The 14,993-nt window shown below is 38.5% G+C and overlaps 1 protein-coding gene across 2 annotated transcripts in view; it reads left to right on the top strand.

The window, feature by feature from the left end:
* Positions 1–14,993, top strand: part of UTP20 (UTP20 small subunit processome component) — a 116,845-nt gene that overhangs the window by 10,287 nt on the left and 91,565 nt on the right. For both annotated transcript variants that reach the window (XM_037846286.1, XM_037846285.1), the window contains exon 11: positions 8,615–8,692. In XM_037846286.1, the coding sequence (XP_037702214.1) occupies positions 8,615–8,692 (78 nt within the window). The remainder of the gene's footprint in view (positions 1–8,614; positions 8,693–14,993) is intronic.

The raw sequence follows: 14,993 nt of genomic DNA, 5'->3' as shown, positions 1-14,993 counted from the left end.
CTGCGTAAGGTTCTTTTTTTTTTTTTTTTTTTTTTTTTTTTAATAATAATTTTATTGAGATATATTCACATACCACGCAGTCATACAAAACAAATTGTACTTTCGATTGTTTACAGTACCATTAAATAGTTGTACATTCATCACCTAAATCAATCCCTGACACCTTCATTAGCACACACACAAAAATAACAAGAATAATAATTAGAGTGAAAAAGAGCAATTGAAGTAAAAAAGAACACTAGGTACCTTTGTCTGTTTGTTTGCTTCCCCTACTTTTCTATGCATCCATCCATAAACTAGACAAAGTGGAGTTTGGTCCTTATGGCATTCCCAATCCCACTGTCACCCCTCATAAGCTACATTTTTATACAACTGTTTTCGAGATTCATGGGTTCTGGGTTGTAGTTTAATAGTTTCAGGTATCCACCACCAGCTACCCCAATTCTTTAGAACCTAAAAAAGGTTGTCTAAAGTGTGCGTAAGACTGCCCACCAGAGTGATCTCTCGGCTCGTTTTGGAATCTCTCTGCCACTGAAGCTTATTTCATTTCCTTTCACATCCCCCTTTTGGTCAAGAAGATGTTCTCCATCCCACGATGCCGGGTCTACATTCCTCCCCGGGAGTCATATTCCACGTTGCCAGGGAGATTCACTTCCCTGGGTGTCTGATCCCACGTAGGGGGGAGGGCAGTGATTTCACCTTTCAAGTTGGCTTAGCCAGAGAGAGAGGGCCACATCTGAGCAACAAAGAGGCATTCAGGAGGAGACTCTTAGGCACAAATACAGGGAGGCCTAGCCTCTCCTTTGCAGCAACCGTCTTCCCAAGGGTAAAACTTATGGTAGAGGGCTCAACCCATCAAACCACCAGTCCCCTATGTCTGTGGTCATGTTAGCAACCATGGAGGTGGGGTAGGCGAATACCCCTGCATTCTCCACAGGCTCCTCAAGGGGGCACTACATCTTTTTTTTTTTTTTTCCTTGTTTGTCTTTTTTCTTTTTTTTTTTTTTTTTTAACTTTCCCTTCTTTTTTCAAATCAACTGTATGAAAAAAAAAGTTAAAAAGAAAACAAACATACAATAAAAGAACATTTCAAAGAGACCATAGCAAGGGAGTAAGAAAAAGACAACTAACCTAAGATAACTGCTTAACTTCCAACATGTTCCTACTTTACCCCAAGAAAGTTACATAATATAGCAACATTTCAGTGAACTTGTTCCTACTACATCCATCAGAAATTAACAGACCATAGTCATTTCTGGGCATCCCCAGAACGATAAATAGCTTATCTGTTCTTCTTGGATTATTGTTCCCCCTTCCTTAATTGCTCTCTACTGCTAGTTCCCCTACATTCTACATTATAAACCATTTGTTTTACATTTTTCAAAGTTCACATTAGTGGTAGCATATAATATTTCTCTTTTTGTGCCTGGCTTATTTCGCTCAGCATTATGTCTTCAAGGTTCATCCATGTTGTCATATGTTTCACCAGATCGTTCCTTCTTACTGCCGCGTAGTATTCCATCGTGTGTATATACCACATTTTATTTATCCACTCATCTGTTGAAGGACATTTGGGTTGTTTCCATCTCTTGGCAATTGTGAATAATGCTGCTATGAACATTGGCGTGCAGATATCTGTTTGTGTCACTGCTTTCCGATCTTCCGGGTATATACCGAGAAGTGCAATCGCTGGATCGAATGGTAGCTCTATATCTAGTTTTCTAAGGAACTGCCAGACTGACTTCCAGAGTGGCTGAACCATTATACAGTCCCACCAACAATGAATAAGAGTTCCAATTTCTCCACATCCCCTCCAGCATTTGTAGTTTCCTGTTTGTTTAATGGCAGCCATTCTAACCGGTGTTAGATGGTATCTCATTGTGGTCTTAATTTGCATCTCTCTAATAGCTAGTGAAGCTGAACATTTTTTCATGTGTTTCTTGGCCATTTGTATTTCCTCTTCAGAGAACTGTCTTTTCATATCTTTTGCCCATTTTATAATTGGGCTGTCTGTACTATTGTCATTGAGTTGTAGGATTTCTTTGTATATGCAAGATATCAGTCTTTTGTCAGATACATGGTTTCCAAAAATTTTTTCCCATTGAGTTGGCTGCCTCTTTACCTTTTTGAGAAATTCCTTTGAGGTGCAGAAACTTCTAAGCTTGAGGAGTTCCCATTTATCTATTTTCTCTTTTGTTGCTTGTGCTTTGGGTGTAAAGTCTAGGAAGTGGCCTCCTAATACAAGGTCTTGAAGATGTTTTCCTACATTATCTTCTAGGAGTTTTATGGTACTTTCTTTTATATTGAGATCTTTGGTCCATTTTGAGTTAATTTTTGTGTAGGGGGTGAGGTAGGGGTCCTCTTTCATTCTTTTGGATATGGATATCCAACTCTCCCAGCCCCATTTGTTGAAAAGACCATTATGGCTCAGTTCGGTGACTTTGGGGGCCTTATCAAAGATCAGTCGGCCATAGATCTGAGGGTCTATCTCTGAATTCTCAGTTCGATTCCATTGATCTATATGTCTATCTTTGTGCCAGTACCATGCTGTTTTGGCAACTGTGGCTTTATAATAAGCTTCAAAGTCAGGGAGTGTAAGTCCTCCCACTTCGTTTTTCTTTTTTAGAGTGTCTTTAGCAATTCGAGGCATCTTCCCTTTCCAAATAAATTTGATAACTAGCTTTTCCAAGTCTGCAAAGTAGGTTGTTGGAATTTTGATTGGGATTGCATTGAATCTGTAGATGAGTTTGGGTAGAATTGACATCTTAATGACATTTAGCCTTCCTATCCATGAACATGGAATATTTTTCCATCTTTTAAGGTCCCCTTCTATTTCTTTTAGTAGAGTTATGTAGTTTTCTTTGTATAGGTCTTTTACATCTTTGGTTAAGTTTATTCCTAGGTACTTGATTTTTTTAGTTGCTATTGAAAATGGTATCTTTTTCTTGAGTGTCTCTTCAGTTTGTTCATTTCTAGCATATAGAAACATTACTGACTTATGTGCATTAATCTTGTATCCCGCTACTTTGCTAAATTTGTTTATTAGCTCTAGTAGGTGTATCGTTGATTTCTCAGGGTTTTCTAGATATAAGATCATATCATCTGCAAACAATGACAGTTTTACTTCTTCTTTTCCAATTTGGATGCCTTTTATTTCTTTGTCTTGCCGGATTGCCCTGGCTAGCACTTCCAACACAATGTTGAATAACAGTGGTGACAGCGGGCATCCTTGTCTTGTTCCTGATCTTAGAGGGAAGGCTTTCAGTCTCTCACCATTGAGTACTATGCTGGCTGTGGGTTTTTCATATATGCTCTTTATCATGTTGAGGAAGTTTCCTTCAATTCCTACCTTTTGAAGTGTTTTTATCAAAAAGGGATGTTGGATTTTGTTAAATGCTTTTTCAGCATCTATTGAGATGATCAATTGATTTTTCCCTTTCGAGTTTTTAATGTGTTGTAATACATTGATTGTTTTTCTTATGTTGAACCATCCTTGCATGCCTGGAATGAACCCCACTTGGTCATGGTGTATGATTTTTTTAATGTGTCTTTGGATTCGATTTGCAAGTATTTTGTTGAGGATTTTTGCATCTATATTCATTAGGGAGATTGGCCGGTAGTTTTCCTTTTTTGTAGCATCTTTGCCTGGTTTTGGTATTAGATTGATGTTAGCTTCATAAAATGAGTTAGGTAGTGTTCCATTTTTTTCAATGTTTTGAAAGAGTTTGAGTAAGATTGGTGTCAGTTCTTTCTGGAAAGTTTGGTAGAATTCCCCTGTGAAGCCATCTGGCCCTGGGCATTTATTTGTGGGAAGATTTTTGATGACTGATTGGATCTCTTTGCTTGTGATGGGTTGGTTGAGGTCTTCTATTTCTTCTCTGGTCAGTCTAGGTTGTTCATATGTTTCCAGGAAATTGTCCATTTCTTCTACATTATCCAGTTTGTTGCCATACAGTTGTTCATAATATCCTCTTATAATTTTTTTAATTTCTTCAGGATCTGCAGTTATGTCACCTTTTTCATTCATTATTTTGTTTATATGGGTCTTCTCTCTTTTTGATTTTGTCAGTCTAGCTAGGGGCTTGTCAATCTTGTTGATCTTCTCAAAGAACCAACTTTTGGTGATATTTATCCTCTCTATTGTTTTTTTGTTCTCTATGTCATTTATTTCTGCTTTAATCCTTGTTATATCTTTTCTTGTACTTGGTTTAGGATTGGTTTGCTGTTCATTTTCTAGCTTCTTCAGTTGATCCATTAGTTCTTTGATTTTGGCTCTTTCTTCCTTTTTAATATATGCGTTTAGTGCTATAAATTTCCCCCTTAGCACTGCTTTTGCTGCATCCCATAGGTTTTGGTATGTTGTGTTCTCATTTTCATTCGTCTCTATATATTTAGCAATTTCTCTTGCTATTTCTTCTTTAACCCACTGATTGTTTAGGAGTGTGTTGTTTAACCTCCAGGTATTTGTGAATTTTCTAAGTCTCTGATGGTTATTGACTTCTAATTGTATTCCATTGTGGTCAGAGAATGTGCTTTGAATAATTTCAATCTTTTTAAATTTATTGAGGCTTGTTTTATGTCCCAGCATATGATCTATTCTGGAGAAAGTTCCGTGAGCACTAGAAAAGTATGTGTATCCTGGTGATTTGGGATGTAATGTCCTGTAGATGTCTGTTAAATCTAATTCATTTATCAGATTGTTTAGGTTTTCAATTTCCTTATTGGTCTTCTGTCTGGTTGATCTATCTATAGGAGAGAGTGATGTGTTGAAGTCTCCCACAATTATTGTGGAAACATCAATTGCTTCCTTTAGTTTTGCCAATGTTTCTCTCATGTATTTTGTGGCACCTTGATTGGGTGCATAGACATTTACGATTGTTATTTCTTCTTGCTGAATTGCCCCTTTTATTAGTATGTAGTGGCCTTCTTTGTCTCTCAAAACATCCCTGCATTTGAAGTCTATTTTATCTGAGATTAATATTGCTACACCTGCTTTCTTTTGGCTGTAGCTTGCATGAAATATTTTTTTCCATCCTTTCACTTTCAGTTTCTTTGTGTCCCTGTGTCTAAGATGAGTCTCTTGTATACAACATATTGATGGTTCATTTTTTTTGATCCATTCTGCGAATCTATATCTTTTAATTGGGGAGTTTAATCCATTTACATTCAACGTTAAAACCGTGAAGGCATTTCTTGAATCGGCCATCTTTTCCTTTGGATTATGTTTGCCATATTTTTCCCTCTCTCTATTACTATCCTTTATTGTACCCATACCGAATCTCTTTAGTACTGAACCTTTCTCCAAGTCTCTCTGTCCTGTCTTTGTTTCTCTGTCTGTAGGGCTCCCTTTAGTATCTCCAGTAGGGCAGGTCTCTTGTTAGTAAATTCTCTCAGCATTTCTTTGTCTGTGAAAAATTTAAGCTCTCCTTCAAATTTGAAGGAGAGCTTTGCTGGATAAAGTATTCTTGGCTGGAAATTCCTCTCACTCAGAATTTTAAATATATCGTGCCACTGCCTTCTCGCCTCCATGGTGGCTGCTGAGTAGTCACTACTTAGTCTTATGCTGTTTCCTTTGTATGTGGTGAATTGCTTTTCTCTTGCTGCTTTCAGAACTTGCTCCTTCTCTTCTATGCTTGACAGTGTGATCAGTATATGTCTCGGAGTGGGTTTTTTTAGATTTATTCTATTTGGAGTTCGCTGAGCATTTATGATTTGTGTATTTATGTTGTTTAGAAGATTTGGGAAGTTTTCCCCAACAATTTCTTTGAATACTCTTCCTAGACCTTTACCCTTTTCTTCCCCTTCTGGGACACCAATGAGTCTTATATTCGGACGTTTCATATTATCTATCATATCCCTGAGGTCCATTTCGAGTTTTTCAATTTTTTTCCCCATTCTTTCTTTTATGCTTTCATTTTCCATTCTGTCATCTTCCAGGTCACTGATTCGTTGTTCAACTTCCTCTAGTCTTGTACTATGAGTGTCCAGAATATTTTTAATTTGGTCAACAGTTTCTTTAATTTCCATAAGATCATCCATTTTTTTATTTAGTCTTGCAATGTCTTCTTTATGCTCTTCTAGGGTCTTCTTGATTTCCTTCATATCCCGTACTATGGTCTCATTGTTCATCTTTAGTTCTTTGAGTAGCTGCTCTAGGTGTGTCTCTTCTGGTCTTTTGATTTGGGTGCTTGGGCTTGGGTTATCCATATCGTCTGGTTTTTTCATATGCTTTATAATTTTCTGTTGTTTTTGGCCTCGTGGCATTTGCTGAACTTGATAGGGTTCTTTTAGGGTTTGTAGACCAGTTGAAGTCCTTATCTCTAATTTATCAGATCTACAGCTTCGTGGAGTACACTTTCTCTAACTAACCAGCAGGTGGCGTCCACGAGCCACCTGTTCTCCACAAGCCAGATCTCCCCTGCTTAGCCTTTTTGGTGAGTGGGGGAGTGAGTCTTGTGGGGCCCAATTGGTGTACCAAGCTTGCGTGTGTAGTTGGTGTTGCCTGCCCTGTATGTGGGGCGTGTTTCTGGGCAGTCGGGGAGGGGGGGTGGCCCTAACAATCAAATCTCCCTGATGATCCTAGAGTTTTAAAGCTACTGCAATAGTCTAATCCTTCAGTTCAGTCCTGCCACAGTTTGTCTCTGCCACTGACCCACAAGTCTTTGGTATTGGTGTATGGCTCCTGAGACTTGCAAGTGGGCCCCTCTTCCAGGCTGTGCACCCCGGGTCCTCTGTTGAGGGATGACTGTGCTATGTCACAGGTGAGTGCCGTCCCCCCAGGGCAGTTCTGGGCTGCTGGGCTGTGTTGGGAGGCTCCCAGTCTGCTCAAATGATGGCTGAATGGGGCTCTGTTAATTCACACTGCTCCCCCTTCCCAGCTCTGGGACATTCAGCTGAGGTTGCAGGGAAGGCTAATGTCCACGCCCAGTTTTGTGGTGTGTGCCTGTTATTTGAAGCACTTCCGTCACACTGGGTTGTCTGGGGCAGCTCTGGGCTATGGGGCTGGCGATGGGCAGGAGTGTTTCCTGTCCACCAGGATGGTGGCTGTGAGCGGACACCCCCGTTTTCTTGGGAAGTTGTGTTGTTTAGTGAATTTTCTCAGCCACTGGATTATTGCCTTTTGTCTCAGAGCTCTCTTAGTTCTGCTCTTGACTTGACGTGCCCAAATTTCAATTCTTTGAAGCTTTCTGTATTGAGCTTCTTAGAGTAATTGTTTTAGAAAAAGCAAAAAGGATTTAAAAAAAAAAAACAAAAAAACAGCCCTCCTCAGAGATCTAATGGGTTATTGAAATGCTAATAGACAAAGCAACCAGGGCCATTAAGGAAAGGTGCACAGGGCAGAGAGATCAGCCTTGCTTCGGGATTTGCATATGCGCCTCAAGGCCTGATCTCCGCCCTTCCCCTTTCTGTGTTCACCAGAACTCCAAAAATCCTCCGCTTTTATTTTGGAGCTTTTCGTGTTGTTTTTTTTCTATGCCTGTCTCCTCTCTGTTGGGCTGGCTGCTCTCAGAGTCTCTGGTGTCTGGTCTCAGTCTATCTATGGTTGGAGTTTGAATCAGTAGAATGAGTTTCCGATAAGAGCAGCCACTGCAATTCTCCCTTCTCCTTCCTGGAGCTGACAGCCCCTCCTCCCCCGGGACTGAGCCTGGCAGGGAGGGGCGCGGGTCCCCTGGCCGCAAAAACTTACAGATTTCGCTGATCTCAGCAGTTCCACGTTTTCATGAGTGTTGTATGAAGTATGCCCAAAGACAGATTGCTCTGTGGTGTCCAGTCCACGCAGTTCCTGGCTTCCCACCTACTTTCCTGGAGGAGTAACTAAAACATACAGCTCACCAGTCTGCCATCTTGCCCCGCCTCTCGCGTAAGGTTCTTGAAGGTTAAATAGCAGTCTGCCAGTAAGAGAAGGGGTTAGCACTAGGAGAAGGAACAGCAAGGTCATGTGTTCGTAGACTTACATGGTCTGGGCACACGGACACACGAGGAGGTGTGGTGTGATATCAGCAAAGCTTTTCTTGGCTTTGAAAGTTAGGTTGGGGTAGGGTGGAGGGCTTGGGGCTGGGAGAATTTTAAGCAGGGAAATGATTTGATGAAATTTGTATTTTACTGTAGAGAGTTTAGAAGATGGATTGGAGTAAAGTCGATTCTTCCTAGTTAGATTCTTCCTGGTTTCATGATGTATAGTAGTACACCTTTTAGGAAGGTATAAAATTGTGCTACTTGCCCTTTCATAATTACCTGTGGCTGGAAAAGAATTAGGCAGCTCTGAGGCAGACTCTTATCTAACCACTGGAAAATGTTGGTCCCTTTGCATCTGTGTAAGTTCTTCTGGAGAATTCTGTACATTTGGGCAGAATATTGGTTGAAATGTGTTCCATTCTTCCCTTATTCTAACTGCTTTCCCAAGAAACAAGTATGGGGTGTTTCATTTTGCACAGTGGAAAATGCAGGAATCAAGTTCTTTTTTACTCCTTTGATTATATGAACTTGTATCAAGCATCCCAATACTTCTTTCTTACAAATTAAAGGATCTTGCAGGTTTGGGATTTTTTTTATTTTCAGGAATAGGGTAGTATTCTCTGTGTTCTTTTATTAATGTTTTTGTACCTGTTCACAGATTTTTGAAAGCAGATTTGAAAGATGTTTAATTTTGGATTTTTCTGAAGTCATGTTTACTATGCAGCAGTTTGAGCAGGTAAGGAAGATAATAAATTTGGGGATTTTGATTTTAATCTTTCATAAAATTATCAAGTTTGAAATTCTGTGATTTTTTTTGAGGAACGTAATAAGTGTTTGATGCTTTAGTCAAGATTTTTTTTTAAAAGAAATTATATTTCAATTCTAAGTTACAAGTATAGTTTATTCCATATGCTAAGGCATTTAAAATGAGAGCAGGTGGCCCAGCTTAGCTTGTTTTTTTTTTTTTTTTTTTTTTAATTCAGTTTTATTGAAATACATTCACAAATCATACAATCATCCATGATATGCAATCCACTGTCCACAGTATGATAACATAGTTATGCGTTCATCACCACAATCTATCTCTGAACATTTTCCTTACATCAGAAAGAACCAGAACAAGAATAAAAAATAAAAGTGAAAAAAAAAACACCCAAATCATCCCCCCATCCCACCCCATTTGTCCTTTAGTTTTTATCCCCATTCCTCCATTCATCCATACACTAGATAAAGGGGGTGTGATCCACAAGGTCCTCAAAATCACACTGTCACCCCTTGTAATCTACATTATTATATAATTGTCTTCAGGAGTCCAGGCTGCTGGGTTGGAGTTTGGTAGTGTCAGGTATTTACTTCTAGCTATTCCAATACATTAAAGCCTAAGAGGTGTTATCTATATAGTGCATAAGAATGTCCACCAGAGTGACCTCTCGACTCCATTTGGAATCTCTCAGCCACTGAAACCATTTTGTCTCATTTTGCATCCCCCTTTTGGTCAAGAAGATACTCTCAGTCCCACGATGCCGGGTCTACATTCATCCCCGGGAGTCATACTCTGCGTTGCCAGGGAGATTTACACCCCTGGGAGTCGGGTCCCACGTAGGGGGGAGGGCAGCGAGTTCACCTGTCGAGATGGCTCAGTTAGAGAGAGAGAGGGCCACATCTGAGCAACAAATAGGTACTCGGGGAGACTCTTAGGCACCATTACATACAACTTTAGACTCTCCTTTGTGGTAATGAGCTTCATAAGGGCAAGGTCCCATGCTCAAGGGCTCAGCACATCAAACCACCAGTCCCAATGTTTGTGACAACATACGCTAGGGGATCAGCATCTCAAAGTTTAGAGATAGGCCTTACAATTCAGGGATAGAGTTAACTGCTGTAAGTGCTTACAATCTAGGTACTATTACAATTATTGTGTCCACGTTAGGCTATGTTCTAAGATTCAATTCTGAGTTTACACATTGTAGTTAGTCCATATTGGTGAGGCATCATTGCTCTCACCATGTTTTCTCCAACACTTTTACTCCTATATATATATTTTCCTACAATTTTATAGACTTATATTCACATACCATACATTTATCCACAGTGTACAATCAGTTGTTCATGGTATTATCATAAAGTTGTACATTTATCACTACAATCAGCATTTGAACATACTGATTACTACAAGAAAAATTGTTTCTTTTTTTTTTTTAGCAATAAGAAAAAAATGTTAAAAAAAAAAAAATTACGTGTCATACAATACAATATACTACTAAGGACAGCAAATAACACCACTACCAAGAATCCCATATTACTCCCCTATATCCCTTTCTCATATAAATTTAGCAATGGCATATTGCCTTTGTTACATTTAATGGAGGTATATTACAATGTTACTGTTGACCATAGACTCCAGTTTGCTTTGATTATGTTTTTTCCTGAATACCATCCCTTTTTCAAATTTCTACATGGTTGACATTCATTTGCTTTCCCACATGCAAAAACATTTTTATATTTGTATCTTTAGTAACAGTCATTGGCCACTCCAGTTTTTGCCATGTTATACAGCCCCAGTCTTTATCATCTATCGTTACCTCTGGTGTCATACATTCTCCCATTCCACCTCTTTCAGCTTTACTCACAGACATCTTTGTTCAGTGTACTTACAATACCGTGCTACCATCACACAGCATTATGCTATCTATTTCTGGATCTATGCGATCAATCCTAAACATTCTGTAGTCCTTCAGCATCAAATGGCTGATCTCTGCCCTCTTTCTATCTCCTGGTCGCCTGTTTGTCAGCTTTTAACTCCCAAAGTTTGTTCATTAATATCTGTTCATATTAGTGAGACCATACAGAATCTGTCCTTTTGTTTCTGGCTAACTTCACTCAACATAATGTCCTCAAGGTTCAGCCACATTATTACTTGATCCATGTCTTTGTTCTGTCTTACAGCTGCATAATATTCCATCATGTGTATATACCACAGTTTGTTTATCCACTCGTCCTTTGATGGACATTTGGGCTGTTTCCATCTCTTGGCAATTGTGAATAATGCTGCAATAAACATTGGTTTACAAATGTCTGTCTGTGTCTTAAGTTTCAGTTCCTCTGAATATATACCCAGCAATGGAATAGCTGGGTCATATGGCAAATCTATATTTAGCTTCCTGAGGAACCTCCATACTGTCTTCCAGAGTGGTTGCACCATTCTACATTCCCACCAACAATGAATAAGTGTGCCTCTTTCTCCACATCCTCTCCAGCACTTGTCATTTTCTGTTTTTTGGATAATGGCCATTCTGGTAGGTGTGAGATGATATCTCATTGTGGTTTTGATTTGCATTTCCTTAATAGCCAGTGAAGTTGAGCATTTTTTCATATGCTTTTGAGCCATTTGTATTTCCTCTTCAGAAAAGTGTCTGTTCATGTCTTTTGCCCATTTTTTAATTGGATTGTTTGTTTTTCTGTTATTGAGATGCAGGATTGCTTTATATATTCGGGATATTAAACCCTTATCTGATATGTGGTTTCCAAATATCATCTCCCATTGTGTAGGTTGCCTTTTGACTTTTCTGACAAAGTCCTTTGATGTACAAAAGTGTTTAATTTTGAGGAGATCCCATTTGTCTATTTGTTCTTTGGTTGCTCGTGCCTTGGGTGTGAGGTCTAAGAAACCACCTCCTTTCACAAGATCTCTAAGATACTGCCCTACATTTTGTTCTAAGAGTTTTATGGTCTTGGTGCTAATGTTTAGGTCTTTGATCCACTTTGAGTTAATTTTGGAATAAGGTGTGAGATGGACATCCTCTTTCATTCTTTTGGAAATGGATATCCAGTTCTCCAAACACCATTTATTGAACAGGCTGCTCTTTCCCAGTTGCTTCGGCTTCACTGCCTTATCAAAGATCAGTTGTCCATAGATGTGAGGGTCTACTTCTGAACACTCAATTCGATTCCATTGATCAGTATATCTGTCCTTATGCCAGTACCATGCTGTTTTGAGCACTGTAGCTTTGTAATACGCTTCAAAGTCAGGTAGTGTGAGACCTCCCACTTCACTCCTCTTTCTCAAGACATTTTTGGCTATTCGGGGCACCTTACCCTTCCAAATAAATTTAGTTACTGGTTTTTCTATTTCTGTAAAGTAAGTTGTTGGGATTTGAATTGGTATTGCATTGAATCTGTAAATCAGTTTAGGTAAAATTGCCATCTTAACTATATTTAGTCTTCCAATCCATGAACATGGTATGTTCTTCCATTTTTTCAGGTCTTGTTCAATTTCTTTTAGCAGTTTCCTATAGTTTTCGATGTAAAGGTCTTTTGTGTCCTTGGTTAAGTTTATTCCTAAATACTTGATTCTTTTGGTTGCTATTGTAAATGGGATTTTTTTCTTGATTTCCTCCTCTTGTTGCACATTACTTGTGTATAGGAACACTACAGATTTTTGCGTGTTGATCTTGTAGCCTGCTACTTTGCTGTATTCATTGACTAGTTGTAGTAGCTTTGCTGTAGATTTTTCTGGATTTCCTACATATAGAATCATGTCATCTGCAAATAGTGAAAGTTTTACTTCTTCCTCTCCAATTTGGATGCCTTTTATTTCTTTTTCTTGCCTAATTGCTCTAGCTAGAACTTCCAGCACAATGTTAAATAGCAATGGTGATAGTGGGCATCCCTGTCTTGTTCCTGTTCTTAGAGGAAAAGCTTTCAGTCTCTCCCCATTGAGTGTGATGTTAGCTGTGGGTTTTTCATATATTGCCTTTATCATGTTGAAAAAGTTCCCTTCTATTCCTATCCTTTGAAGTGTTTTCATCAGGAAAGGATGTTGAATTTTGTCAAATGCCTTTTCTGCATCAATCGAGATGATCATGTGGTTCTTCTGCTTTGATTTATTGATGTGGTGTATTACATTAATTGATTTTCTTGTGTTGAACCAGCCTTGCATACCTGGAATAAATCCCACCTGGTCGTGGTGTATAATTCTTTTAATGTGCTGCTGGATTCGATTTGCGAGTATTTTGTTGAGGATTTTTGCATCTATATTCATTAAAGAAATTGGTCTATAATTTTCTTTTTTTGTAGTATCTTTGCCTGGTTTTGGTATTAGGGTGATGTTGGCTTCATAGAAAGAGTTAGGTAGCTTTCCCTCTTCTTCAATTTTTTTGAAGAGATTGAGCAGGATTGGTACTAATTCGTTCTTGAATGCTTGGTAGAATTCACATGTGAAACCATCTGGTCCTGGGCTTTTCCTCTTTGGGAGCTTTTTGATGACTGACTCAATCTCTTTACTTGTGATTGGTTTGTTGAGGTCATCTATTTCTTCTTGAGTTAATGTTGGTTGTTTATGCTTTTCTAGGAAGTTGTCCATTTCATCTAAGTTGTCTAGTTTATTAGCATATAGTTGCTCATAGTATCTTCTCATTATCTCCTTAATTTCTGCAGGGTCGGTAGTTATATTTCCTTTCCCATTTCTGATTGCATTTATTTGCATCTGCTCTCTCTTTTTTTTTGTTAGCCTGGCCAGTGGTCCATTGATTTTATTGATTTTCTCAAAGAACCAACTTCTGGTTTTGTTGATTCTCTCTATTGTTTTCCTGTTCTCAATTGCATTTATTTCTGCTCTAATCTTTGTTATTTCTTCCCTTCTGCTTGCTTTGGGTTTAGTTTGCTGTTCTTTCTCTAATTCCTCCAGGTGAGCAGTTAACTCTTCAATTTTTGCTCTCTCTTCTCTTTTAATATAGGCATTTAGGGCAATAAATTTCCCTCTCAGCACCGCCTTTGCTGCATCCCATAAGTTTTGATAAGTTGTGTTTTCATTGTCATTTGCCTCGAGGTATTTACTAATTTCTCTTGTAATTTCTTCCTTTACCCACTGGTTTTCTAAGAGGGTGTTGTTTAGCCTCCATATGTTTGTGAATTTTATGACCTTCTGCCTTTTATTTATTTCCAACTTCATTCCATTGTGGTCTGAGAAAGTGTTTTGTATAATATCAATATTTTTAAATTTGTTAAGACTTGCTTTGTGACCCAACATGTGGTCTATCCTAGAGAATGTTCCATGAGCACTTGAGAAAAAAGTGTATCCTGCTGTTGTTGGATGTAGTGTTCTATAAATGTCTGTCAAGTCTAGTTCATTTATCATACAATTCAACATCTCTGTTTCTTTAGTGATCCTCTGTCTAGATGTTCTATCCATTGATGAGAGTGGTGTATTGAAGTCTCCAACTATTATTGTAGAGCTATCTATTTCTCCTTTCAGTGATCGCAGTGTTTGCCTCATGAATTTTGGGGCATTCTGGTTTGGTGCATAAATATTTATGACTGTTATGTTTTCTTGATGAATTGACCCTTTTATTAATATATAGTGTCCTTCTTTGTCTCTTTTAATTGTTTCACTTTTGAAGTCTAACTTGTCTGATATTAATATGGCTACTCCCGCTTTTTTCTGGTTGTTGTTTGCATGAAATATCTTTTTCCAACCTTTCACTTTCAGTCTATGTTTGTCCTTGTGTCTAAAGTGAGTTTCTTGTAGACAGCATATAGATGGGTCCTGTTTTTTAATCCATTCTGCCAGTCTGTGTCTTTTTATTGGGGAGTTTAATCCATTTACATTTAGTGTTATTACTGTAAGGGCAGTACTTTGTACTACCATTTTGTTTTTTGGAATTTATATGTCATATCTTATTTTTTCCCTCTCCTTTTACCTTTCCTGATAATCTTCATTTCTGCACTCTTCTCCAACTCTCTCTCTCCTGTCTTTTCCTATCAGCCTGTAGCACTCCCTTTAGTATTTCTTGTAGTGCTGGTCTCTTATTCACAAACTCTCTCAGTGTCTGTTTGTCTGAAAATGTTTTAATCTCTCCCTCATTTTTGAAGGAAAGTTTTGCTGGATATAGAATTCTTGGTTGGCAGTTTTTCTCTTTCAGTGTCTTAAATATATCATGCCACTGTCTTCTTGCCTCCATGGTTTCTGCAGAGAAATCTGTACATAGTCTTATTGACTTTCCCTTGTATGTGATGGATTGCTTTTCTCTTGCTGCTTT

The sequence above is a fragment of the Choloepus didactylus genome, chromosome 8 (assembly GCF_015220235.1).
Source record: "Choloepus didactylus isolate mChoDid1 chromosome 8, mChoDid1.pri, whole genome shotgun sequence".
Classification (NCBI taxonomy): Eukaryota; Metazoa; Chordata; class Mammalia; order Pilosa; family Megalonychidae; genus Choloepus; species Choloepus didactylus.
This window is presented reverse-complemented; position numbering and strand designations above follow the sequence as displayed.